Here is a 26,837-nt window from a genome sequence, read left to right as displayed (position 1 = left end):
GGGAATCTCACATGGGTGTTCCTGGGGAGAAATCACCACCCCAACCCCCTGTATACGCTGTTCTATTCTGCTCTCCTGTCGGCCAAGCAGAGCCCAGAGCTGCAAATTCATTCTTTGGGAGACAAAAAGGTGAGCACAGGTCCCACTGCTGAGCCTGAGGGCCTATGGTAGGAACGATGAAGGTCACGCAGCAGCCCGAACGCAGAGACCAGAGACCAGGGATGCTGGGTGCCCCTGGACTCGGGCTGATGGCCACAGCACCAGGCAGCTGGTACAGGCACACTGTCACGTGCACGCTCTCTCCTGGACCACAGGAGCATGGTATCCGTCCGTCTCCAGCGCCCTTCTGAGCATTCTCCCTTTGACTTTATTGGCATTTATTTCAAGAACGTGAGGACAAAGAAGCTCAGATAAATGACAGACACACAGATTGCGCGTGTATTCTCATATTTACCAGATAATAAAACAACAGCACTCGCACAAACTGAATAGTTTAATCTTTAAAAAAAATTTTTTTTAATGTTTATTTATTTTTGAGAGAGAGAGAGAGTTCGCTCTCGCATGCAGGGGCGGGGGAGGGGCAGAGAGAGAGGGAGACAGAATCCGAAGCAGGCTCCAGGCTCTGAGCTGTCAGCACAGAGCCCGACGCGGAGGTTGAATTCACCACACATGAGATCATGACCTCAACCGAAGTCAGACGCTCAACCGGTTGAGCCACCCAGGTGCCCCTCAGTAGCATCATCTTTAAAAAAAATTTTTTTTTTCCATCACTGGTTTAAGTACACTCTAAATTATTGAAGACAGAATGAAACTGCCACTCTCCCAATTATAACATCACTGAAATGAAGTCTGTTTGAAAACCTCCAATTTGGGAAATGGTCTTCAGTGATCTTCCTACTGAAGACTGATCACGGGTTCATGCTTGGTTCTGAACAAGGCGTTTGTTTCCTGCCTTCCCTGTGCCCTCAGGGGGAGCACGCAGGGATGAGGGGGTGGGGTCCTCTGGCCGCTGCTAGCAATGAGAGAAATCAGTCACACCCACATCAGAAGAGTTCATGCTGTCCGCCCCGTTCCCTGAGTGGGCGGCCAAAGACACCCTCTGGGTGCTGCACCCCGACTGCCCGGGGCAGGTAGGGAGCGCAGGCGGACCAAGGAACACGCGGGACACCGCACCGCTGCGGAGACTCCTCTGGCGTCCTCCGGCCAAGGGCAGAAAGCCTCCCAACTGCCCAGCTCTGGACGGAGCAGATGGAGCTAGATATCCACCGCTCTGAGGCCTCCCCCTGCGCCTCTCAATCAAACAGCAAGCGTGGTTGTACCTGGCTCCCAAATCAAGGGTACCCCATAAAAACTGAGTAATGCTTACTATCTTCTTACGCTCTGGAAAATGCATGGGCCTTACCTGTAATTAAAAGTAATTAGAGTGAACGCGAGCAATTCTCAGAGCTCCCTAACCCTACATCTGCGTGTGTCTCTTGGCTCAGTGAAAGCTGAGGCCCCGAATTTTAATTAACTTAAATGTAAATGAGGGCGTGTCCAGTGGAGACAGGACAGTGCGGCTGGGGGGGTGGCAGTCGACAGAAGAACACTGTATGGCGCAGCGCGGACTCAGAAAGAATGTTGAAAGCCCCCTTTAAGGGTTACTATGAGAAAGAAAGCCTGGTGATTACAGGATTCCGACTAGACACGCGGGAGGACACAGACGCAAGCTGCTCTTCTGGAGCCCGCCTCCGGACAGGGAGCCTCTCACACGCTTGAGATGACAAGCGGACCTGCACCAGTTCCTGCCACCGTTCGTACACCTTCCCCCCCCGCCCCCACCCTCCAAAAGGTCTCCCTACGGAATCTTCCCGCCCGGGAGACCCGGGCCCACAGCTGTGTGGGCGGACCCCCGCAGGTGCGCCGGTGGGCGGGACCCGGCGAAGGTGCCGCCGCAGCCGCCCCGCGTCCCGCCTCTGCCACCCTCCGCCCGCCACCCGGCGCACGCGCGGCCGGCCCCGCCGGGCCTTATTTCTCGGTGCTGCACGCCTTCCCGCCGAGCGCCAAATAAGTCTCCGGGCCCGCCCCTGCCCTGCGTGCGCGGCCCCGCCGCCTGCGTCAACTAGGAAGCGCGCGCCCGGGCCGCCGCCGCCGCCGCCGCCGCCGAATCCCCAACAAGGAGCGGAGCCCGCGGCCGCCACCGCCGCCGCCCTCCTGACGCCGCCGCCGCCGCCCGTCCGCCGGCGCCCGCGCAGGCCCGGCCGCGGCCCAGGTAAGCGCCCGCGGCCCCCCCGCGGCGAGGCCTCTCGCTCCGCCGCGCGCCGCCGTCCAGTCAGGGGTCCCTGCGGAGCGTCAGGACGTTACGGCGGGGGGAGGGGAGCGGGGGAGGGGCGGCGGCGCGCGGCGGGCGTCACGGGCGTCACGGGCGTCACGGGCCCGCGTCAGGCGGCGTCGGCGGCGGCGTCCGCCTCCATCTTGCCGGAAGGCGACGGGCGGGCTGCTGGGGGGCGATGGGCATGGCCCTCGGGCTGGGTGCTGACAAACGCCCCCCCCCCCCCCCCCCCGACCTCCGGTCCCCGTCCTGTGGGAGCTCTCTGGACGCCCCCCTTTCCCCCGGCCCGGTGGGAGCCGCGGCCACGCGGGTCCCCTCCCCGCCCGGTGGGCGCCGCGGCCACGCGGGCCCCCTCCGCGGCCAGCGTCGGTTGGGAGCCGTGTGGACTCGGTCCCCGCCCCGCCCCGTGGGCCGTGCCCGTGCGGGCCCGTACTGTGTAGGCGGGGGACCAGCGCCAGTAACGACCTGTTAACAAAGTTGATTAACTTTGCAGTTCACTTGGTTGACTTTTACACGGAGTCCAGGTTCTGTCCGCTAAAGCCTCAAATACAAGTGTCGGTTACATCAGTCTTGCTTTGACGTACAGAAAATTAATAGAGCTTAATTGATAAGCACAATTAATAGAGCTTGATGAATTGGGAGATAAGTATACGCCGGGGAAACCATTACCCCATCCTGTCCTTCGCCTCACGGGGTTCCCTCCCACCCTCTTATTTCGTGATGAGAACGTTTAACGCAGGATGTACCTCCCTGGCGAATTTTCCAGTACGTGGTCCGTGTTGACGGCGGGCACCGCGCTGTGCTGTAATGTCTGCACTTGCTGGTGCGCAGCCTGAACTGCTGCCGGCGTGCGTTCCCTCCGCCCGGCCCCTGCTCCCCTGAGTTTTCTGTAGATTCTCAGGGAAGCGGGGTCATGCGGGGTTTGTCCTGCGCCTGGCTTCCCTCACCCAGCGTGTTGGCCTCCAGGTTCATGCGTGTCGTCACTAGATTACAGTCCGCCTACGGACACCACGTTTTCTTTACCCACTCGTCCCTCCGCGGCCCTTTGGTTGTTTCCACGACGCGGCCGCTGTGAACCGTGCTGCTGGGAACACGGGAAGGCAGATTTCCCTGGGAGGCACTGATTTCATTTCCTTTGGATCTGTACCCAGACGTGGATTGTCCGGTCAGGGGGTGGTTCTTAGGAACCCCTGTACTGTTTTCCTCAGTAGCTGCACCGATGTACGTTCCCACCAACAGTGCCTGACGTCCTACTGCAGCGTCTGTTGGTCTTGTTAACGGTGAAATCCATGGATTAAATACAACTGGAACATAACAAGATGAACCAGGCAGACTGCTTGTCCCGGAATTGTTTCTTCATAGGAAGTATCTTAAAATTTTTGGTAAGAGGAGGCAGGGCGTCTGGGTGGCTCAGTTGGTTAAGCGTCCAACTCTTGATTTCGGCTCAGGCCGTGATCTCACGGTTCGTGAGTCTGAGCCCTGAGTTGGGCTCCACACTGACAGCTCAGAGCCTGCTAGGGATTCTCTGACTCTTCTCTGTCTGCACCGCCCCCCCCCCCCCCGAAAAAACAAACATTTACAAAAAGTTGGGGGAAGACATCCTGGAGGGGGGAGGAATTTGTATATATGCGTACAAGCACGGCAGAGTTTCTATGAATTTAAAACACTACAAAACTACATTCAAGTCTAGGATTTAAAATCACAACCCATTTCATGCCTGAACTGAGAAAGGGGGCCGCCGAGATGCCTTCTCAGAGCCGGAAGACAAATACGTGTGCAGGGGGCCGCACGCTGGCGTGTCTGGCGCAGCCTGGCCGGGTAGGACGGGGACGCTGTGGTTGACGCTGGGGAGCTGTGGTCTGTGACTCCCTGAGGAGGGCAGGTGAGGCCCAGATGCTCCCAGAAAGGCAGGAAGGACCAGAGGGACCGCCTCCATGGAACAAGGCAGCTGAAAATCTGGATTTTTTTTATGTGAACCCCGTGAACTTTGACAAAGTTGGCAACTCATTAAGTTTGGAAACCCTGGGAGAATCCAGCTAATGGCGCCCGAAGGCCACCACGTGTGACCTCAACTGTGTTCTTAGTGGTGTTTTTGTCAAAGGAAAACATTTGTGATCTTGCAGAAGACTCGGGAAGCCAGGTCTGAATCTGATGTCCTGATGTCCTGATGAGACACTAACAGTTTTGTGTCGTTTTTATATATTTATGCTCAAGAATGCTATTTAAAAAAACGTTTCCTCGTATCTTACCTCACAATTAATTGGGGTCTGATTGACACTTCAGGAACCCAGGCCCTGGGAGTAGACCCGGGCTTCCGTCCCAAGTCCACCCGGTGCTAGGGGCTCCGAAGGTCACGCTCACCCTCTGGGGAGGTGCGGTTCCTGTGCTGGGGGCTCGATGACACCCTAGTGCCTGCTCGGTGTCTACCTCCCCGCGTCAAGGACTTGAGCCACATTCTGTGGAGTGACTTCCGGGTGTGTTGTTTTGGAAACTTGATACAGTTGCCACTGGAGAGGCAAGAGCTCAGTTTTGTGCGTTTATGCTGCTTAGTCCTCTGCAAAGTTTGGGAATTTGGGGGAGGACACGGGGTTTGGGGGAGGACACCGACGTGTAGATCAGGTTCCTGCCTTTCTGCAGTTTCGGTTGAAGTGTGACTTTTGTGACCCCGTGGAGCTCTCCCAATGAAAGTAGAGGTCCTCGCTTGGTAAGATAGCTAAACCCTGAGAAATTAGCACCAAAGATCGATATTTTAAGTTCAGTTTTAATTAATTGATTGATTAATTAATCAAAGATTTTATTTTTTTAAGTAATCTCTGCACCCACCGCGGAGCTCGAACTCAAAACCTTGAGTTAGAGTCGCACGCGCTCCACCGACTGAGCCACCCAGGCGCCCCTTGAGTACAGTTTTATTTATTTATTTAAAAAAATTTTTTTTAACGTTTATTTATTTTTTTTGAGACAGAGAGAGACAGAGCATGAACGGGGGAGGGTCAGAGAGAGAGGGAGACACAGAATGTGAAACAGGCTCCAGGCTCTGAGCAGTCAGCACAGAGCCCGACGCGGGGCTCGAACCCACGGACCGTGAGATCGTGACCTGAGCCGAAGTCGGACGCTTAACCGACTGAGCCACCCAGGCGCCCCCCTTGAGTACAGTTTTAAAGTAGACTTTTATTCATGTTTGTGTAAAAGATTTGGTTTCAAAGCTGAAATCTAGAACACAGAAGTTATATTTTAGAGACGGGGAGGAAGTCTGTCGGTGTCAATGAATTCATTGTGGCAGCTTTCCTGGCTAAAAGGCGTTGTGAAGACGGCCTTCAGGTCCCGTCCCTGGAGACCCTGCCCCAGGACCCCGTGGCACAGCACATCGTCTCCCTCGGAGCCGTGCGTGTTTGACGAAGGGTGAACTTACACGGACACATCGGAATCAGGACCGCCGTGGTCTAGGGTTTACGTTAGGTTCACCTCGGTGTCGTACGTGCTGTGAGGTTTTGGCAAATGTATAACGTCACGTAGCCACCGAGCCACCGATACAGCGATACAGCGTGTTTTCACTGCCCTCAAGTCCCCCGTGCGTCACCTTTAGCCCTCTCTCCCGCACACCTCTGGCAGCCGCTGATCTTTTCACTGTCTCCCCAGTGTGGCCCTCTCAGACTGGCTTCTTTGGCTTAGCAGCGTGCAGGAAGGTTCTGCGTGTCTTTGTGTGTCTTCATAGCTCATTTGCTTTTACCTCCGAGTAATATTCTGTCGTTCGGAACATAAACCGAACCATGTGTTTCTCCGTTCACCTTTTGAAGGACTCGGTTTTTCACAGCGTGCTTCGAGCAGCATTTCCCCGCTTCAGGTGGGACGGAGAAGCCCCCTACCCCACCATCCCCTCGTGCGTGCTGCGTGTTACTTGTCGTGTGCGTCGCGAGTCCCGCCAGACGGCGTGGAGTGTTTGCTTTCGAGCTGTCGTGTAAAGAACGTAGTGTAGTGTGTATTTCCCCAGATAGTCACCGTTTCCGTTGGTCTTTTCTCATTCTCGAAGTTACGGGATTTCTCTGTAGAATTTCCCTTCTGTCTGCAGAACGGCTCCTTTGGAGCAGGTCTCCTCGTGACCAATTCTCTTACGTTTCCTTCAGCTGAAAACGTCTCTGTTTTGCCTTTATTTCTGGAGGATCCTTTCACTCTGGCAGAACCCTGGCGGACAGCTCTCTGCCAGCACGGTGTACGCGCCCCTGCCCGCTGGCCCGTGGCTTTCCGGGAGCGCCCTGTGGCCCCTTGGGTTGCTCTCGACAGGTCGTGCGTCCTTTTTTGCCCGGCTGCTTTTCAAACGTTCTTACTTTGTCTTTGGTTTTCAGCAGTGTGACTGCCATCTGGGCACGGATTTCTTCGAGCTCATCCTGTCGGACATTTGCCGGGCTACTTGAACGCGCATGTTTAACCTTTCACTCAACTGGGGAAGCGGTCGGGTGTTATTTCTTCACACCATCTTTCCAGCTTCACGCTGTTCTCTTCTTTCCTTCTGGGGCTTCCGTGCTGCAGATGCCCAGCTGTCTTCTACGCTTCCACGTTCCCTGGGCTCTGCTCCTTCTGTTTTTCCACCTCGTTCCTGTGGGCCAGCTTGGGTAGTTTCTGTTGGGCTCTGTTCATTTCATTGTTCTGCCTCCGTCTTCTCCTGTCTCTATTCTGATAGTGGGTCCATCCAGTGAGTTTTGTATTTCTGTTGTTATTATGTTTCTAATTCTCAGATCTCCATTTGGCTGTAACTCCTGTCCCTGTGCTGAGACTTCCTATCTTTCTGTTTGTTTCCAGAATATCTGGCTTCATTCCTGAAGCCTGGTGCACCAGCTGCTTTAAAGTCTCTGACGATTCATTTCAGACTGGGCTTTTTTGGATTATTTTTTTCTCTTGAGAATTGGCCAGACTTTCCTGTTTCTTTCTTTTCTTTCTTTTTTTTTTTTTTTTACATTTATTTATTTTTGAGAGACAGAGAGAGACAGAACACAAGCGAGCAGGGGGCAGAGAGAGAGGGAGACACAGAATCTGAAGCAGGCTCCAGGCTCCGAGCCGTCAGCACAGAGCCCGACGTGGGGCTAGAAGTCACGAACTGCGAGACCATGACCTGAGCTGAAGTCTGATGCTTAACTAACTGAGCCAGCCAGGCGCCCCTCCTGCTTCTTTTTATGTCAGAAAATTTTGGATTGTATCCTGGATGCTCTGAGTCTTGTGTTGTGAGGCTCTGGGTCTTGTTTAACTCAGAGAGAATGTTACATTTCTGTAGCAGCAGGAAAGCGACCTGGTCAGGCTCAGGCTGCAGGTTTTGAGCTCCTTCTGTGGGCAGCGTCCTCACATCAGCTCTGTCTTCAGAGCCTGTGCTGTGCTCTTTGGAGCTGACGTGTAAGTCAGTTCTCGAAACCCTGGGTGTGCCACCTCGGGTCAGGCCCCCTCGCAGACAGGCACCCTTTCCACACCTCCCTGCTCTGCACAGCCTCCCCGACACTCTGACCCCAGGGTCCCCTTCCTCCGACCAGAGACCTGTGGCTCTCGTGTGTCCTCAGTGCTGTGAAACCTCAGCACAGGGTCTGCCTTGGGCAAGCGTCAGCATGGGGGCAGGAGAGAAGTGGGGTCCCCCAGCCCTTGGACCAGTGTGCCTCTAGGCCCTCAGCGCTTTAGGAGCTGCTGGGCTACTCGCATCACAGTTTTAGCAGGGACTGGGGCTGGCCTGAAGGCAGAGCCTGTAGCAGCAAAAGTAATAATAAGAGCAAGGCCCTTCTCCCTTTTCTGTCTTGTGTGGGTTTCCCTTCCATTTCTGCAGACTGGAGACTGGACTTGTCCCCAGATACTTACTGTGCCCAGTTCTGGAATGCAAGCTGCCTCTGGACTGGGGCCGGGGGGACTCCCGTCCACAGGAGTCCACTTGGGTCCTGGTCTCCTGCCCTGGCCCCTGCTGTGTGACCGTGGGGTTTTTGGGCCAGCGCGTGCCGGCTCCCTGCATCCTGCTCAGGGATTGTGGCCGTGCTATTCCGTCTGCCCTGGAGGAGCCCTCTTGTTGTCATTTCTGTCCCAAACTAGCGGGCCCGGACCGAAGGGGGGCTCTTGGAGGTGCTGTGAGCTCCGCTGTGCAGACACAGAGACCACCTGAGACCCCGTGCCCTGCCTTGTTTCCTCTAGGGCTTGGGACCCTGGCGAAGGACCGTGTCGGTCCCGGCGTCGTCTCCTGCTGAGCCATGGCAACCCCGGATGTGAGCGTCCACATGGAGGAGGTGGTGGTGGTGACGACGCCGGACACCGCGGTGGATGGCAGCGGCGTGGAGGAGGTGAAGACTGTGCTGGTGACGACCAACCTGGCTCCTCACGGGTGAGACAGGGCCTCTGTCCTTTGAGGGCCGCTCGGGCCCTGGTGGGTGCCTTGGGCATCACGCGAGGGCGGGGGCGTCCGGAGTTTCCCGGACTGACTGCTTCCAAACCGGACTCGCGTGTCAGTGTGAGTAGAGAGTCGGAGGAGAAGCGGAGCCCTCACGTCAGCCAGGAGGCAGGGACAGCGCTTTACCTTTGCCTTTTCCTCCTGCGTCAGCACGGTCACGTGGTTCTCGTTTCTGGAGACGCGTGGTCATGTGGCTTCCGAGAAGGTGGACAGTGGGAACAACTGGGAACTGTTTTTGCAAAATGAGGTTGAAGAGCCAGTGAGTTTCTTGACATACCCCACGAAACTGTCTTTTCCTCCTCCTCTCTCGTGGCAGATGTGCAAAGAGAGTAGCCATCGGCAAGAAAGTTCACGTCTGACTTGAGGGAGCTGCCTCATGGGGCAGAATGGCTCCTGCCTGTGTGCCTTCTGTCACCCCTGCCCCCTCTGGAAGGGCTGACATACAGGAGCAGGTCACCCGGGGGTCGGGGGGGGGGACTGGTGGCCCCCTCGTGCTTCCTGCCAGAGGGACCCGGGCTGGGGCAGGCCTGCTGTCGGTGTCCGCTCTGCGGTGTGTGACCCGTTCAGACTGCCGTCGGTGCCACGCTGCGGCAGGGGTGAGCCGTGGCCTTTTCCCTGCCCGACAGAACTTTTGAGAGGAAGGTTCTGGACCCAGGACCTGACCTGAGCGCCGACTCCCGTCACTGGCACAGAGGATGCTTGTGTTTCCGTTGCTCTGCACGGCCACCTTACGGACCGGGCCTGGAGACTCTTCCGGCCTCACTCGCGTAGCGTCGGGGCTGAAACCAGACCCGGCCTTTGTCACCCACTGTCCTGCAGATGGGATGGAGGGAGGGCCGGCTCTTGGCGGCTTGCTGGGTTCCGTGTCCAGATACTCAGGGCTTCACCGACAGAGGGTATAACTGTGTCTGGAAGCGCAGGGCCTTCCTGTTGGATTTCCTGCCTACGTTCTCGCGTTTACTCTGGTCAGTGTTTACGTGGTCTGTGTCCCAGCTGCGGGCAGGCGGTGAGGGCAGGTTTCCAGACAGCGACACCACCGCTTCTCGCTTCTCGTCCACGTGCCCTGCAGTGACCTGCCCTCCCCAGCAGGAGGCGGCGCCCGAGCCCCCTCCCTTGGATTCAGGACGGCCTGTGTCAGGAGCGGACACTCACTTGGGGAAGGCTGAGCTGCCTCCCCCGGGGCAGGCGCCCTGGATGCTGTAAGGAGCCCTCACCCACAGCCATTCTCGCCGAGGTGCTCTGGTCCAGGTCAAGCCTGGCTTCGTGTGCCCCCCCACTCCTCCCCCCATCCAGGGGCCCAGATGACCAAATGGTTGGTCATTTACGGAGGAAAGGAGGGGCCGCATGTGGCTTCTCCCTGGGGGAGGAAACCCCACGCCCCAGCGGAGGCAGGTTTATCTCAAGGGACCTAAAGATATTTCTCTTCTTTTCCTGTGGCAAATTTTACCCTCTACCCTACTGCATGGAAGCCGAGATTCACCCTTGCTGTGTGTTTAGAAAAGGGTGGGGTGAAGGGCCAGTTAACTGCTTTGTGGGCCGGGTGTTTGGGGGAGAGCTTGGGAGTGCCCCTCGCTTAGGGAAGGCCGCTGGGCCTGCCACCCACCCGCCGCTCTGCCCCGGCAACGGGCACGTGGGCCACCTGGGAAGAAGCGAGTAGCATTTTGTAGATAGCCAGCCATTCCCACGAACATTTGCTCTAAGTGAGGTGGACGTTTTTCAAATGAAATTTGAACGACAAACGCCAATGACTTTGCCAACTAAAGATTCCTGCCTGCGGGGTGTGTGCGGTGGGCGGGCACAGAGCAGGGCACAGTTGGTCGTGGTGGGGGCCGGACGGCTGGGTTTCCCCAGGGTGGCCCCTGTGGGTGGCCTGCTGTATGTGCACGTGGCCCGCGGTGGGCCACCGCTCTGCGTGTGGCACGCCGAGCTCTCCGGGGCTGGCGCTTCCCTGCCTCCCTCTCCTTCCTCGCTCTCTCTGGGGGACGGTCCCGGTTCTCCTGTGTGGAGGGGCCTGCTCCCTGTTTGGATGTTGTCCTTCCTGCTTCCAGACTCTGGCTTGGAAAGACACTTGCCCTGAATTGGTGTGTCCTGGTAGGAGCGCCGGTGTCCCGTCCGTGTGATGCTTCACGTACGAGCCGCTCCTCGTAGGCCCCAGACCACGGACTCTGAGTCTGCTCTCGTCAGCTCTCGTCCTGACCCGGCGGGAGGTGGAGTGAGGTCTCGGAGACGCAGAGTGGCTTTGACTGGGCGTCGTGGGCCGAAAGGGGAGCGGGGGCCCCAGCGTCGGCGTGCTGCTCTCGGGGGGCCTGGCCGGGAACAGGTGCATGTGCAGAGAGGCGGGGAGAGGAGAGCGCAGGGGTGGCCGTCCGACCCTGTGGGAGGAAGGAGGGCTGGGGGCATTTGAGTCAGGAGTGTTGACTGAGACCCTGGGGGGGGTGAGAGCGGCCACGTGGGTTCCGGGCCAGGGGAGGGCGCGGGCGTCCGGGAGCCGTTCCCGACGGGGCCCGTGTGTGGAGAAGGGCGTGCACCGCCCTGGAGGGGAGCCCCGTGCAGGCCCCCGGCTGGCTTCCCAGGCCCTGCTGCGCAGGTGGGCCCGGCTCGAGTATGCTGCACGCATACCCCTCGGGTCGGGGTCTCTGCTCCAGCTCGTGGCCTGTTTTCCTCGGATGCCGTCGTGGCAATCTGAGGGTTCCTTAGATAACAGCAGGAAACAAGCTGTCTGTCCTTGCGTCCTTTCCCCTGGTTCTCTCTGTAAAAAAAAAAATTGTTCGTGGTGTTTCCCCCCTCCTCCCCACAAAAAGTTTTTATCTGCATTTTTTAAAGGGAAACTTACCTTCCCTTTTATTCCTGGGGTTTTGTATTTGAGAAAATCCTTCACTGCTTTCAAACCGTTTAATTCCTTTTCTTCTGCGTTTAACGCTCCTGTGGTTTGCGCTTCCTCGTGCATTTGATCTGCACGCAAGTCGTGTGGTGGAACGTGAGGGCGGCTGCGGGCCATCCTTTTTTCTTTCTTTCTCCCGCGTTTCTTGACAGTTTCTGTAACCGCGTGAAGTCATTAGAATAGAAATAAACAGCTTTATTAAAGGAAGAAGAGGAGATTTAGAATTCCCACTTAGATGTGATTGCCTCCACAGATGTGCCCTGCCGGTGGCCCCGGGGACACTCGGGGAAATGCCCGCTTGGGGCAGCAGCACTGACCGTCACCGCAGGGTCCCTGACCGGTACAGCCACTGCTGAGACCCTGCGGCGCCTCAGGGAAGGGGCGGCATGCCGGCAGACGGTGCGCCAGGCACGCTGTCTTTGGGGCCAGCTGACGTGTCCCTCCCTCCTAGGGGCGACCTGGCGGAAGACAGTATGGAGACGGAAAATGCAGCGGCGGCTGCCGCGGCCGCGTTCACAGCATCCTCGCAGCTCAAGGAGGCCGTGTTAGGTAGGGAGCCTGCCTTCCCGCCTCTGTGCCCGCAGACGGGTCAGGAGAGGGTTTGCCCGACGACAGTCCTCTGATCGTGAGGGGCCCTCCTGCCCGAGAGTCCTCCCAGCCGTGGGGGGCGGAGGCCCCTGCCGTTGTGACCGGCAGCAAATAGCCAAAGGCCTCAGAAGTCTTCAGAACGGAATCAGTTTCTCTAGAACGATTCCAAGTAAAGCTTGATTTTATTTCCTTAAGTGGCTCTTCAGTTGAACCACACTCGAACATGATTATCTTCACGTTACTATCATAAAATCGCTTTTTGTGACTTTGCCTGAAACTCTAACCCCGGAGGGACCGATGAGTGATGTCGCTGCCCACCTGGGCCTGTCGCAGTCCCCCCCGGACCTTAATGTCTGGTGTTTGTGTGGCGGCTGTTGTGCTTTTGCAGGAGGTACTTTGGAGAGGTTGTAACTGATTTTGTCTTTCCCCTTTCCCTGTCGATGCACCTTGTGAGAAGTGAAGGTGGCTGAAGAGGAGGAGGGCCTGGAGGCTGAAATCGTGTACCCCATTACCTGCGGGGACAGCAGGGCCAACCTGATCTGGAGGAAGTTTGTGTGTCCGGGCATCAATGTGAAGTGTGTTCAGGTGAGGCTCCGACGTAGCCAGGACGCAGACACGTGTGCCAGGCTGCAGGGGAGGGAGGCCCTCGCGGCACAGCAGCCTTGAAGCAAACAAAGGAAGACCCCGCTGGGGTTGGAGGGGCGGGGGCGTGACCCGTGCCGTGTGTGGCGCAGAAGGCGGCGGTCCCATATGCTCAGGAGAACAGAGGAGCAGGCATAAGCCCTCAAGGACAGACAGGATTGTTGCTGCGGTCATAGGGGAAACCACCAGGAGGTACTGACTCCTTGTTTCTGTAGCGCAGCCGTGGGGAGAGGCTGGGGAAGTGGCCGTGCTCACGCTGGGGGCACCACAGTCGCCGAGGGGGGAGCTGTCTTATTGGCAGGTTGAATGAGGTGTGTGCTAAAGCGTCTTCCAGATGCTTCCTCAAGCTGGCACAAATGGATGGAATACTCCAGCCGAGGCACTGAGTAAAGGTGGGGCTGTGGAGGGAGGCAGAGCGTCACTCCAGCTTCGGCCTGCAGAGCCTTGGCCTCACACTGACTGCCTCCGCCCTGTAGGGCCCAGTGCTCCCCTCAGCTGTGTGGGTGGGGGGCAGGGATTGTCCCCTGGAATACTGTTACTTTTCAGGGGTTCTCCCCTCGGTGTTGGGGCAAACCACTAATAACATGCCCCCGGCCCCCCTCTGTCCCTGGGACAGGGACCTCCTGCCCCCCATCTTAGCACTGAGGGAAAGAGGGACCCTCTTGAGGAGCATTCACATTGGGACCATACGGTCTGAAAATTGTAAGCGACTGGCAGCTCCCCCAGGAATCATACAGAAGCAAATGAAAACTCCCTTTTGGAATTTGGAAAAACTTGTCTTTATTGGAGGTTTTGAGTAATTTCAGCGAAGTCTCTGGGGAGGAACAGCTCGCTGAAACAAGTGAAACTGAGTTTGCAGGGAGACAAGCACCCAAGCGAGCATGCCCAGAGACCATGGACAGGCCGGGACCCACAGACACTTCAGGTGTCGGAATTTTGAGACATGGAACATTAAATGAGGTTTAATTTATCTCAAGAAATGGAAGAGAGGCTCGGACATGAGAAAAGCATTAACGTACTTAGAAAAACAAACTAGGAATGAAACAAAATAGAAACTTTAGTGGGTAGCTTTTGCAGCAGATTAGACACAGTTGAAGAGATAATTCGTGAACTGGAAGGTAGGAGTAAGGAAGTTATCCAGAATACAATCCAGATAAATAAAGAGGGAATAGAGTCTCAAGAAAAGTTGATACATCGGTTGAATTCTGGAAGGCGAAAAGAAGGGTCTGAGAGCTTTCACGATAGAAGAAAGATCGCAGTCCACAGTCCAAGAGATTTAACAGATCCCACACTAAATGAATACAAAAAAACAACCAAATTTCAAACAGCTGTGGATGCCAACTCAAAGGCCTGGCTCCATCTGGGACAATTTAACAGCGAGATAATTAATGATGGTCTGAATTATAACTCAAGATAAGAGTCTGTAAGTCTGTATTTATTGCAGTATGTTTTATGGTGTTTATGTCAGATAAATAGAAGCGAAGCCCTCGTGTTGGGATGCCTGCTAACAGACGTGGAGATGGATGGAGCCTCAGCCCCAAGACTGTCTGCCCAGACTGGCTGCTGAGAGCCAGTTAGGGTGTTTGCCAGTCTCAGGATAGCCCCCATCAATTGGGTGCTCACTGTAGAGGAAAAATAGCAACTCTGCACGGGAAGCCTGGCAGGTGGCTCATTCACCAAGTGAGGGGACCTCCGTCACAGGGCTCCTGATCGAATGGGCAGTAATTCTCTGGTATTCCCACCAGAAATCCATAACTTGGATCTACTCATGAATAGACATGAGGGACAGACAGTCCACAAAAAATTCACGTATGTACTTCAGAAATGTCGAGGGCAGGAAGATGAAGGCAGGCTGTTCAGGGAGCAGGTGTGGTGTGACGTCTGGGCAGGGTGGTGCCTTGGGATAAATTGCTACAAAGGCTGTTACTGGGGCAGTTCGTGAACTCTGCGTGTTGCCTGTTGGTTGGATTACAAGTGTGTGTTTGTGTGTGTACGGTTTTTAATGTTTGTTTGTTTATTTATTTATTTATTTATTTATTTTTTTAACGTTTATTTATTTTTGAGACAGAGAGAGACAGAGCATGAATGGGGGAGGGTCAGAGAGAGAGGGAGACACAGAATCTGAAACAGGATCCAGGCTCTGAGCTGTCAGCACAGAGCCTGACGCGGGGCTCGAACTCACGGACCGCGAGATCATGACCTGAGCCAAAGTCGGATGCTTAACCGACTGAGCCACCCAGGCGCCCCTTAATGTTTATTTTTAAAGAGAGAGAGTGTGCACGCATGAATAGGGGAGGGGCAGGGAGAGAGGGAGAGAGAGAGCATCCCAAGCAGTCTCCGAGCTGTCAGCACAGAGTCCAGTTCGGGGCTTGAACCCACAAACTGTGAGATCATGACCTGAGCCACAACGAGAGCCGGACGCTTAACCGACCAAGCCACCCAGTTAGATACTAAATATTAGTGGCAATTTCCTGATCGGGGAGTGGTGCTTCCCTACCAGAACCTTTTTTCTTAGGAAATAGATGCGGAACTCAGAACAAGGACCTGAGCCGACAGTTCCCCCCGCCGACAGTGTGGAGGGGAGTGGACGAGAAGCAGGGGCAGAAAGGTCAGGTGGGGGGGTTGGGGAACCTGGGAGGAGCAGACGCACATTCTTCGTGCTAGTTTTCCGTTTACTCTGTAAGTTCAAAATAATAGCAAAATAAGTTAGAAACCAAAACCTGTTTAGCACAGATAGCATCGTAATGGAACTGCAGACTGAGACACAGAGAAGACCCCAGAAGAGCCGAGAGCAGACGGTTACTCAGGAGCAAGAGTCTGCTGGCGGCCGAGCTCCTGGAAGTCCCCAGAGTGGCCGGAGGGCGGCGGCACTGCGTCCTGCGTCCTGCGTGAGGGAGAAGAGCTGCGCACGGCGGAATCATCTTTAAAAACTGGAGGGGACGAAACGTCTGTTTGCGCCGAGATTGCGTTTGCCACGAGCGAGGCTTCGCTGAAGGGTGTCCTGGGAAGTGTGCTTCAGGCAGAAGGAAAGCGACTCCACGTAGGGGTCCTTAGGTGCGAGAGGGTGTGACGAGCGAAGGAAGTAGAGACGTGTGGGTGATCCGAGCACAAGCGTGTCTCCTGCTCTGACGACACGTTGCAGGAAGACCGAAAACAGAGAAAACATGGCTGCCTGGCAGTGGGGCCAGCGGGCTCCTGACTCTGACAGCACAGGTGGGCGCAGCACCCACCCTCAGAGTGGCGTGCGATCTGCCAACTGGCGGACAAAACTCGGGAAGCCTGCCAGTGCCGGTCAGCCCAGACGGTGGCAGGAGAGGAGCAAAGGCAGCGTGTGGAGGCGAGAGTGGAGGAAAGGCGAGACCCGGGAGAGGTGGACCGGTGGGTGAGGCCAGGTGGGCCAGAGACCGTGGCCCCAGATGGCGTCGTGTGGGGTGGTGGAGGGGGCAGTGGTGTCCCACCTGGGGAGAGGGCGGAGCTGATGTCAGGCCTGGGGGGAGGGGAGAGAGGGCATCACGCCTGATGGGGGGGCAGAGCTGATGTCACGCCTGGGGGAGGACGGAGAGGGCATCACGCCTGGTAGGGGGACAGAGGTGGTGTCTTGTCCAGGGGGTGGGAGGCGTCGGGGCAGAGGCTCGGCCCAGCCCAGCGTGGGCTTCCTGCCGGCTTGGGCAGCGGCCGAGAGGTATTCTGACTCTGCTGCCTGGGCTCGCAGCCCATCTCCCCGACCGGCTGGGTGAGGGGCCGAGTGGCTTCCTGGACTCGGTGGAAGGAAGTGTGCAGATGCTCGGGAAGTTCAGAGAACCCCTCCCATCGGCAGGGGGCCCCAGGCGGCTTGCACTGGCCGTGACCCCAGTCTGCCCTGAGTCTGCCGGAGATGCTCAGTGCTCTGTGCTCCCAGCAGGATGCGCAGGCTGCTCCCGGCCAGGCCTGAGCCCAGACAGCAGCGGAGGCCCAGCGGCACCTCCGTTTCCACCTCTGCCGACACCCGGTGACCCCCCCCCTCCTGCCTGCTTGTTTCCTGAGTAAATGCGGTTTTATTCTGATTTTTTTGGTTCCAAGAATTGCTTGCTTAACAAGATTGAATAAGATATTTTAGCTTCTCAGGCCACCTGAGCTCCGACCCTGGGTGACACTGGCCCCAGAACCCTGACATTGAAGTGGATGTGTGTGCACCAGTGTGAGGGACATGTGCTCCAGGAGGAGGGTGGGCCGGGGTGGGAGGAGGGCAACAGTTCACACCTCCCCCTGCACCCCGTCTTGTATCATTTTCGTGTCACGCGTGTATACGTTATTACTGGAACAAATCACGCACAAGCGGGTTTGCGGAGTCCCATCCGGAGGGGACTGCCTCTCTGAGCTCTCCTTTGAGGGCCCAGGCCCCCAGCTTCCTCCCCAGGCTCGGGGGCGGCCGGAGGCCAGCTCCCCGCCCCAGCCCCTGAATCGTTCTTTCCCCGCCGGGTCGAGATCGCGGCTGGTTGAGACCTAACTGTCAGACGGAGAGCAAGCCAGCGGCCACGGAGCCACACCACCGCCCTGTCCCCCTGTGCCCGTTGCGGCTGGGCTGTGGCAGAGGGTCGGGCCGGGGAGGTGGGCCACCCCAGGTCGTCCTGACCCTGCTCTGCTGCGCTTCCCTCCACAGTATGACGAGCACGTGATCAGCCCAAAGGAGTTTGTGCACCTGGCTGGCAAGTCCACACTGAAGGACTGGAAGAGGGCCATCCGGATGAACGGCATCATGCTCAGGTGAGGGCCTGCGTGGGGCCGGAGCGCAAACCCGCCAGCTGCCTTTCCGCTGCTCTTTTGCTGGTTTTTGAGCTTTTTTTTTTTTTTTTTAAAGTCTATTCATTTTGAGAGAGAGAGAAAGAGAGAGAGGAAGAGAGAAACAGGCTCTGTGCCGTTAGCTCAGAGCCCGACACAGGGCTTGAACTCACAAACCCTGAGATCATGACCTGAGCTGAAATCAGGAGTCGGATGCTTAACCGACTGAGCTACCTGGGTGCCCTGGGTTTTGAGCTTTTTAAGCTGAGGCACATTGTAAACAGGATGAGACCCGGCGGTGCCCAGGGACAGCACCGGCCCAATCCCTGCCTGCACGTGGCTTTCAGGCCTGTGGGTTTGTTGTGTCAGTTTGCTGTCCCCGCACCGCCTCCCTGTGTGCTGCCATGACAGAGGAGGTACTCCTGTGTCTCTGGGCACGCTTGATCAGGGGCCTGTGTCTCTGACCCGTGGTTCATGTCCGTCTGGCCGATCGTCCCTTGCTGGCCTGGCCGGCCTGCCTCCAGGGATCCCGTCTAGACCACACCTGAGTCCGGGGGCCACGTGTCGGTCTTCGTGTAGCTCCCTGACCTTTCCTGTCATTGGATGAGGTTGTGCTGGGTCGGCACCCGTGCCTGCCTGTCGATGGCGGTGTGCTCTTGGTCAGGTCTCCCTTGCTCCTAGACCTCCTTTTCCCTTTAGGGTTAATCAGGAACCTGGAGGAGGGTTTGGGCTGGCTCTCCGCTCCTTCAGTGACATCGAGTCCCAGAAAGGAGAGGATTGGAGTTTGTGCCTCAGTCCCCCAAGGGGCCTTTTGCTCGTTCGTGTGGGCCAGTTCTCAGGCAGCTGCGAGGCCAGTGCCCGCTCTGCCGGCCACCCTGGGTGTGTGTGACCCGTCCCCAATGGACTTCTGTCCCCTGCCTGTCACCATGAAACGGGAATGGTGGTGCCCCTTCTCAGAACCCTGAGGACAGAGTCTAGGCTGTAAGTTTGTCCCCCAAGAATGTAGATCCCCAGTATTCGTGTTTCCTATTTCCTGCTTGGGCGGTAACAAACTCACCCCGCCTGATGGGGCCAAGGCCACCTCTGCTGGCTGTTCCCGCCCCCACCTGTGCTCGCCACACAGCCCCTCCTGTCTGGGGGCCGCTGCTGTCTGGGACAGTGTCTGGGATAGCTGGACCGGGTCACTGTGCTGCTGAAGGGGCTGCTCGCCTTCACGTGTTTACTCTCGGGAGAAGCTGTGTCAGCTGTGTTTGCTGCCATGGGACTGCCTGTAGCCTCTGCTGAGTCCTGGACCGCCGCCCTGTTCAGTCTGCCCGGGAACCGCCGTCCGGGCGGCCAGAGACCCGGTGGGCCTGCCGCTTCGCACCCTTGCACTTGGCCCCGGGTCCCTTCCTTCAGCGCTCATGACTCTCCCCTACACCCTGTCCGTTGAGCGAGCCCCTGACTTTCTAGAAAGCATCGCGGTGGCCCAGCTGTGAGAAGGCCACGGGCTATTTCCTTGGAAGAGGCCCCGGGGGGAGGTGCGCCCTGGGTCATCTGCAAGCCTTGAAGTCAGGCACGCTGTCAAAGGCCCAGCAGTGCAGAGGTCCCGTGGAGACACCTCACCCTCTCACAGGTTGAGGCGGGTGAGTCGAGACATCCCCAAACTTAAACCCAGGCCCTTCAGAGAGGCCGTAGTAAGGGCCTCCCTGGGACGGCTGTCCCTGGCAGGTGGGGGACATGCTGTGCTCTCCTGAGAAAACCGAGGCTGGGGAGGGAGCTGCCTCGAGTGGGCGGCGAGAAGCCAGAGGTGCTCACACCGCCCTGCCCTGTTGTGCGTGCACGGGGCCGGGCCGCTCCTGAGCATCTCTTCTGCCTCACGGTCACCTTGTGGGTGCACTGTCAGCACTTTTGGTAGCCGTGGGTGCTGCCCCGGGGCCAGTGGGCAGCGGAACATCCCTGGAGGGCCCAGCCCCACCCTGCTTGAGTGGGCATCTCCGGGATGCCTGCCTGCGGGGCCCTCCTCTCTCTTCCTGGGCACCAGGCAGCAGGGTGGCGGTCCCCACGGACCTTCCACTTCTGCGGCAGGCAGTCCCCACGCTGGCTAACAGAATTTTGGCTGGAGGGTGTTGGAGAGGCCTGTCTGGAGCCTCAGTGGCGCCTACCGCCCACCTGGTGGGGGGCGTGTCCTCAGTTGGCCAGTTTACCTGCCCCTCCTGGGACCTGCCCCCGGGCCGAGCTTTCGCTTCCTTGCCTCCAGGACCTGAGGACACTTGAGCCGGGTCAAGGGACATCAGTGAGGTCCCCTTCGGGTCCAGCCGCACACTTGGAGCCCTGGCCGCGTCCTCAGTCTCTGGTCTCCTTTGCCACAGGAAGATCATGGACTCCGGGGAGCTGGACTTCTATCAGCACGACAAGGTCTGCTCCAACACCTGCCGCAGCACCAAGATCGACCTCTCGGGCGCCCGCGTGTCACTGAGCAGCCCCACCTCCGCCGAGTACATTCCACTCACACCCGCCACGGCCGATGGTACGCACTGGCACAGAGGCTTTGTTCTGTTCTTTCTCTTTTTTATGTTTGACTTTGGAGAAAGAACGAGCAGGGGAGGGGCAGAGACAGAGGGAGAGAGAACCCCAGGCAGGCTCTGTGCTGTCCATGCAGCCTGATGCGGGGCTCTAGCTCATGAACTGCGAGATCGTGACCTCAGCCAAAACCAAGAGTCAGACGCTCAACCTACTGGGCCAGCCAGGTGCCCCTCAGAGGCTTTGTTCTTGCCGGCGATTTGATCCAGTCCCACTCCGGCCGTCCCACGGAGGTGGGCCTCTGCACACCCGCTCCTGGGCAGGGCAGCCTGGCCTTCCCCTCCCCAGCTCGGCTAGTCCCTCCGGGCCCACGCTGTCAGCACCGCCCCCTTCCTCCCTGAGAGAGGCTAGCTGAGTTGCCCTTTTCGTTGACAAGATTCAGGTACTTTTTCTTGTTCAGCCATCTTCGTTATAAAATACGATGACTCACTTGTGGAAAAGCCTGTGAAGTACAGTAGCACAGGTGTCCAGTGCCCGTCACCAGCCCCGACCGGTTCAGGGGTGCCCCCACGTGGCCGGCCCAGCCTCCCGCCTCACCCCCCCGGGGCTGCACAGCCCGTAGCCTCTGGCACTCTGCTCACGTGCGTGTTTCCCGCAACTTGGGTCTTGACTGATGTGTCCGTGACCTTCCACGTTGACGCCTGCAGCTGTGCCCTGTGGATGGACTAAGTATTCGCTGGAGGCCTTCTAGCTGTTGGGAAGAAATTGTTTTTGATGCTGAAGTTAGAGTGAATTAGGTCCCTAGTCCCCTGTGCTGTGGCCTGGTGAGAATTGCCTGGGGTTGCCCCTCCAGTGAGGTCACCTGCCTTGTCCCTACCTTGTCTCTCTACGGGGTCGGGCTGTGTGTGCTGCCTTGTGGCCAGGGGCCGTCCTCGTCGCCAGACAAGACGGTGGCCCGTTGAGGGATGTTGGGAGCACGGTGGGAGAGGCCCAGGGCGATGGTGAGGCTGTTGTTGACTCCCGACGGGCTGGCCAGACTGCAGAGCCCTTCCTGGCAGCTCCAGGAACACGTCGGTGGCTGGTGGTCAGAGGCTCCGGTGGCTCCGGTTTGCAACGATGTGGGGCCTCGGGTCTTCAGCTTTTTTCTGGGCACAGCCCCAGGCTGGGCCCGGTCTGGCTTCTCGGATAGCACGGTGCAGCGTGGGGATGGCCTGAGTCCCAGCCCAGCCCTCTCCCCACTGCTGGTGGGCCAGTAGCTCTCACGAGAATAGGGCTGCTACGAGGCGGTGGGGTTGTGGGTCCAGACGGTCTGCTCTGCCTCATGAAAGTCAGCCAGGGTGAGTGATCTCGTCTCCAGGAAAGGACCAGGCTCTGAGCGCTCCAGACAAAACCACAGTGTCCCGGGCAGGCAACGTCGGGTTTAGTTGAGATTTAGCTCTTTGAACCCTGTCATCGCCTGACGGTTGGGACAGGCCCGTCTGTGGCTCTTTGTGACTCACCCACGTGGTGGTTTGTTCAGCCTGAGCCAGCGGTGTGATTAGTCAAAGATTGTGTATCATCCGGACTGTGGAAAAGATCCATTTATGCCCCAAATTATTCTAAGCATGTGATATTCCCTAGCGGGACATCTTTGTTGGTCGTAGAAGAGGCCTGCGTGAGGCTGGGGAGCTGACGCAGCCTCGGCCTTAGGCCACAGGTCTGTGTGAAGCCAGGCCTCTGTCACAGGCAGCCCCACGCGGCCAAGCGCCAGCTGTGCGCGCAGCTGTGCGGGCCCCAGAACCGAACCAGAGGGTGCGCCAGTGTGGGCGGCGCGGGTCCCTCTCAAAGTCCCACGTCTCCTGACCCAGGGAGGTGCAGGGCCGTGTCGAGGGCCTTGGGGGTGCTGGTAAGGGCGTAAATGCCGCCAGAAGAGCAGAAAGTGGGCAGTCGCGGAAGCTGGCGATGGGGTCAGGGAGGCTTACTTAGCTCTTTCTTGGTCGTGTGCGTTTGGAGACATCCGCGATTAAGAAGTTTAACAGGCAGGTACACGTGTTTGCGGATTCTGTGAAAATTGGTGCGAGGGGGAGATTCAGAGCTGGCGTTTCGATGGCGGGTTGGGAGGGCCTCTCGTTGTCAGGCAAGGCTCACTGTGGCTCCGTCTGGGTTGCAGTGAACGGGTCTCCCGCTACCATCACCATAGAGACCTGTGAGGACCCCGGTGACTGGACCACGGCCATCGCAGGTACGGGTCCTGCTCGGCAGGCGGGCTCCTGGTGGGTGGCAGTGTGGGGGCGGCGGCGCATGCAGGGCAGCCCTGGGAGGGGTGCAGGCGGGCTGGAGGGCCTCCTGGAGGAGGCGCCGGTGTGGAGCTCAGAGCATTGCCTGCAGGGCCTCGGCCCCTGATCCGCAGCTCTCTGCCCCTGCTTGTGGTTAGAGGCCCGCAGGGGCTGCTCTGTGCGTTCTTCTGAGCCCTCCGCCCCCCACAGATGACACATTTTCCTTCTGGCGAGGGCTCAAGGATGCTGGTCTGCTGGATGAGGTCATCCATGAGTTCCACCAGGAGCTGATGGAGACCATGAAGGGCCTGCAGCAGCGGGTCCAGGACCCTCCCCTGCAGCTCCGAGGTAAGGGGCTTGTGTCTGCCTGGCATCTTCCACTCTATGGGGGTGGGGGGAGGGCAGTGCTTGGTGGCCTCAGGGTGCCAGATATGCAGCCTGCCCCCGCTTCACCGTGGTTGGGCATCTGGTGGCGGAAGAGGGCCGTGTGCGGGACGCCGTGTGTCCCTGGGACTCCTCTGTCAGGCCAGGCCCCGTTCTCAGCGTGTGCTCGCCCTGCCCTTTAAGATGCCGTCCTCCTCAACAACATCGTGCAGAACTTTGGCATGCTGGACCTGGTGAAGAAGGTGCTGGCCAGCCACAAGTGCCAGATGGACCGCTCCCGGGAGCAGTACGCCCGGGACCTGGCAGGTGCGTCCCGTGGCCGCCCGGCCATCCCTAGCCCCAGATAGGGACTGTGGGAGAGCCCGAGAGCCTGAGGCAGAGCCGGGGAGTCGGGAAAGACCAGCAGAGCCTCGCGCTGTCATGCAGGGAAGCCGTGACGCGGGGCCGGAGCGTGTGGAATTCAACACCCGGCTATTTACGGGGAGAACTAGGCGGGGGGGCGGTGATTAAGAGTCACCTCTGACATTTGTGCCTGTCTTTCCGGGTCTCCCTCGGCGTCTACACTTGGGGAGCTTATGTGTGGGTGTTGACCTGCTGTTTATCCTACCGTGTCACAAGACCTTTCGCGCAGAGATTACGAAGTTTGGAGGGTTAGGATGGGGAAGGTCTGTCCCCTCGTCCGGCAGCTCAGAGGGGCAGTCAGTGGAGGCCCCACAGAGAATGTCACTGTGGGAGGCGGGGTGGGGTGGGGCAGGGACAGAGCATCACTGTGGTGCCAGCACAGGCCCCTGGTCAGGGTGTGTGTGGTCTGACACTCTGTTCCCTCCCTGTCCCTGCTCTGCGTACCGTGTCCCTGCAGTGATGCTCCCATCCCCCCGTTAGGCTTGCCGCCCCCCCCCCCCATCCCCACGGTGACGCTCTGTCCCTGTCCTCCCGCAGCCCTGGAACAGCAGTGTGATGAGCACCGACGTCGAGCCAAGGAACTCAAGCACAAATCTCAGCACCTCAGCAACGTGCTTATGACACTCACGCCTGTCTCCCTGCCGCCCCCCGCGAAGCGGCCGCGGCTCGCGAGGGCCACGTCCGGGCCGGCCGCCATCGCCTCGCAGGTGCTCACCCAGTCTGCCCAGATCGCCCTCAGCCCCGGCGTGCCAGTCTCCCAGCTGACCGGCGTGCCGCTCGGCAAAGTAGTGTCCGCCCTGCCGTCCCCTGCGCTGGGCAAGGGGCCCACGCAGGCTGCTCCCGCCGGCTCGCCAGCCTCGCCGCTGCTCGGGGGCTACACGGTGCTGGCCTCGTCGGGTGCCACCTTCCCCAGCACGGTGGAGATCCACCCGGACGCGTCCAGCCTCACGGTCCTGAGCACGGCCGCCATGCAGGACGGCAGCACTGTGGTCAAGGTGGTGAGCCCCCTACAGCTGCTCACCCTGCCCGGCCTGGGCCCCACCCTGCAGAACGTGGCCCAGGTGTCGCCCGGGGGCAGCACCATCGTGACAGTGCCCACAGGGGCCGTCGAGAGCGCCGTGGCCGCCTCAGGCCCCGAGGAGCACACTGCCACCATCGAGGTGGCCGCCATGGCAGAAGGCCGTGAGCACAAGTAGACGTGGGTGGAGGACGAGGCCCGCCGTGGGCACAGGGCCAGCCGCCTCTCCTCAGGCCGCGGCCGGGCGGGAGCACGGTGCCGGCGCCCTGCGGGCCACGTCGGGCTGAACCAAAGAGAGGAAACACCAAAACAGACGGCGAGAAAAAGGGATCGAACACAACAGACCTGTGCGGTCAGCCCTCCGCTCGGAGCCTCCTCCCCCTTCTTTCTTGGGAAATACATTTTTCCATCTGTTGCTTGTTGATACTGTTGACACGTCAGGCCTGATGAGGAGCCGGTCAGAGAGGATGAGGAGGCAGAGCCGGGGAGTGGGGTGCGGACTCTGTGGGTGCGAGGGGCCCCTGGGTGGGCCGGAGCCGGCTGGGGGAGGGGGTGTCGCTAACACATGTCTTGGGAACCGTCCCCAAGTGTGGAAACCCATGGATCCTATGGATTTGGTTTCTTCCCACAGTTTTCTGTAGGTTTAGTGTGGCCTGGCACCCTGTCCCCCTGTCTCCGGGACGGCGTGGGTGCTGCTGCGGGTCTGCGCGTGGCCCCGGTCTCGGGGTGGGGGGTGGGGGGGCTGGGACTGGAGTGTGGACCCAGGGCCCTGACAGCTTGAGTTTGCCATCTGCCTTGGGGTGAGAACGGGGCAGTACCCCCACCTCCCTCTGCCCGGCAGGTGCTCAGCACCAGGGGCCGTTGCACACGCACTGTGGGTGTTTTTAAGTGAATTGTTTAGTAGGCTTCTTGCAAGAGTCAAATTTATAGCATTTTCAAACTAAACAATGCTGAGTGCCTAGGCTTCCCGAGTTCGCTCTGGGTTCCAGAGTGTTTTGTACAGGACCATAGGGATGGCCCGCGGGCGACTGTGCTCGTGGTTCCTGCTGTGAGCTGTCAGCACCAGCAGGCCCACCCCAGGGGAGTGTGACGGTGGCTGTGCCCCTGGGGCTTTGGTCCCTGGGGGGGGGGGGGTGGTAGGCTGCAAACAGAATAAGTCAGGGGCGGAGGAAGATTTGTGGGGGCTTAGTATCGACCCCTGTGCTCAGTCCGCTGGTGGGGCCACCGTGACAGCTTGGCCCCTGGGCTCCCTGGGACTCCCTGGCCCCCTGCTGGCTGACACTGGTGCCTGAGGGCACTTGGGAGGCCCAGACTGCCCACGGGCACGGCCACGGCCGCCATGGGCTGTCAGCAGGTCTGTTTGAGACCCAGGAGGAGGACCAGGCAGGGGTCCCCTGGAGGCCTGGCGCCCTCTCCATCAGGGCCCCACGGCAGGCCCGAGCCTTCAAGTGGCAGGTTCCCGTGCCCCCCCTGCCCCCCAACCCTCCAGATCTTTTGCCTGCTGAAGACCCTTCCTTCTCTAGGGGAAGGCAGGGGGGAACTCCAGAGACAAGCCACTGCCCCACTTTGTGCTTTGAAGGGAACTGGGTTGTTTGTCCGTCCTTCCATCTGTCAGGTGCCCCAGAACTACCTGAGCGGGTCTTGGCCCCCGAGTCAAGCCACTGGGGTGGTCTTTTTCCGTTTTCTTTCTGTTGCGAACTAGTTTGTTGTTGTCATGGGTCAGCTGGTGTCTACACTCCTCTCCACTGAGTCCTGGCGCCTTCGGCAGTGTGACCCCGCGGGTGTGGGCACAGCCCAGCTAGTCCTGCCCGTCTGCACCAGCTCAGACCATACAGGAAACTATGTGGCTGATAAGACCACGGTTTGCTCTTGGAGCCTTTGTCAAAGTCGGGCGCACCCGCCCCCTTTGAAGCTGCCACCCCTGCTCTCAGACCACAGGGCACTGGAGGGAAGTTCACACCAGAGCTTCAGAAATGACCGCAGCCCCTCCCCCTGCCTGGCACCTGTGCCACCCCGGGAGGGTGCGAGCGCGCCTTCCAGTCCCCTGGGGCCAGAACCGCAGGCTGCTTCTGGGGGGCAGGGTCGGTGCCTGGGGCAGGGAAGCATCCGGGTTCTACTTTGTACGTTGTTTTGCAAGTATCTGCTTGGTACTTTGATTTAAAGTAAAAACATTTTTCGTAATTTGTGTCCGACTCTTACGATGCGGGTCAAGTTCGCGCAGGCGTGTGCCCACTGCAGACGGCGCACTCGGCCTGCCGCCTGCTTTTGAGAGGGTGGTCTGGGGGCCCTCCCCGTCGCCCCACCCTCCCCGTGCAGTTTACTGGAGGCCAAGGGGCGTGATGATGTCCTTGAGCGGTGGGTGGGCCGCGGACAGTGGCGCACATCCACACGCCCAAAGGCGGTCAGGTTCACCTCATGGTGTCGCTGCGGCAGCCCCCCTGCCCGGGCCTCGGGGTCCTGCATGGGAGGGGTTCCCGAGGTGAGAGTTCGGGGCCACCACGCTGAAGTGGACCCGCCTGACCCCTGCTTTCACGTGGGGGAAGGTGGAGCCAGGAGAGGGTGGCAGGGCCGGGGTGTGGACCGAGCTCCCTGGCCCTGGTCGGGCGCTCCGGCCGGGCAGCTGGGGATGTTTGCTGGGAGAGGGAGGGCCCGTGCGGGCTCCCCAGGAGCGAGGCGTTCTCCGCAGTCGT

General features: G+C 58.9%; 2 protein-coding genes across 5 annotated transcripts; one reads left to right on the top strand and one right to left on the bottom strand.

Annotated features, from left to right (window-relative positions):
- Positions 1-541: 541 nt before the first annotated feature.
- Positions 542-2,497, bottom strand: LOC144615782 (uncharacterized). Its single transcript, XM_078443790.2, has 3 exons — positions 2,459-2,497; positions 1,671-2,321; positions 542-1,402 (listed from the first exon to the last, which is right to left on the bottom strand). The coding sequence occupies exons 1-3, from the start codon at positions 2,495-2,497 to the stop codon at positions 1,013-1,015; spliced, it is 1,080 nt and encodes a 359-aa protein (XP_078299916.2). The 3' UTR covers positions 542-1,012.
- On the top strand, positions 2,128-26,328 carry GMEB2 (glucocorticoid modulatory element binding protein 2). Of its 4 annotated transcripts, none has more exons than XM_060622391.3 (10): positions 2,128-2,251; positions 8,465-8,651; positions 12,050-12,147; positions 12,641-12,771; positions 17,468-17,571; positions 19,938-20,095; positions 22,238-22,309; positions 22,554-22,691; positions 22,911-23,033; positions 23,667-26,328. In XM_060622391.3, the coding sequence occupies exons 2-10, from the start codon at positions 8,521-8,523 to the stop codon at positions 24,323-24,325; spliced, it is 1,614 nt and encodes a 537-aa protein (XP_060478374.2). In that variant the 5' UTR covers positions 2,128-2,251; positions 8,465-8,520; the 3' UTR covers positions 24,326-26,328. The 4 variants fall into 4 exon arrangements, with proteins under 4 accessions (XP_060478374.2, XP_060478383.2, XP_078299982.1 ...); XM_060622400.3 differs by having other exon boundaries at positions 2,129-2,251; positions 12,644-12,771; XM_078443855.2 differs by lacking the exon at positions 2,128-2,251 and adding an exon at positions 4,993-5,015.
- The last annotated feature ends 509 nt before the right edge of the window (positions 26,329-26,837 follow it).

The sequence above is a fragment of the Panthera onca genome, chromosome A3 (assembly GCF_046562875.1).
Source record: "Panthera onca isolate mPanOnc1 chromosome A3, mPanOnc1 haplotype 2, whole genome shotgun sequence".
Lineage (NCBI taxonomy): Eukaryota > Metazoa > Chordata > Mammalia > Carnivora > Felidae > Panthera > Panthera onca.
Note: the sequence above shows the minus strand (reverse complement) of the source record. Positions and strands in the feature narration are given on the sequence as shown.

What these genes read in the sequence shown, in the direction of transcription:
- LOC144615782 (XM_078443790.2), bottom strand. Translation starts at nt 2,497, where the DNA reads ATGCCCATCGCCCCCCAGCAGCCCGCCCGTCGCCTTCCG. An exon ending in AGCCCGCCCGTCGCCTTCCG is followed by an intron (nt 2,322 to 2,458) that starts GCAAGATGGAGG and finishes GACGCTCCGCAG; the next exon opens with GGACCCCTGACTGGACGGCG. An exon ending in GCGTGTCTAGTCGGAATCCT is followed by an intron (nt 1,403 to 1,670) that starts GTAATCACCAGG and finishes TTTTAATTACAG; the next exon opens with GTAAGGCCCATGCATTTTCC.
- GMEB2 (XM_060622391.3), top strand. Translation starts at nt 8,521, where the DNA reads ATGGCAACCCCGGATGTGAGCGTCCACATGGAGGAGGTGGTGGTGGTG. An exon ending in ACCAACCTGGCTCCTCACGG is followed by an intron (nt 8,652 to 12,049) that starts GTGAGACAGGGC and finishes CCTCCCTCCTAG; the next exon opens with GGGCGACCTGGCGGAAGACA. An exon ending in GCTCAAGGAGGCCGTGTTAG is followed by an intron (nt 12,148 to 12,640) that starts GTAGGGAGCCTG and finishes GCACCTTGTGAG; the next exon opens with AAGTGAAGGTGGCTGAAGAG.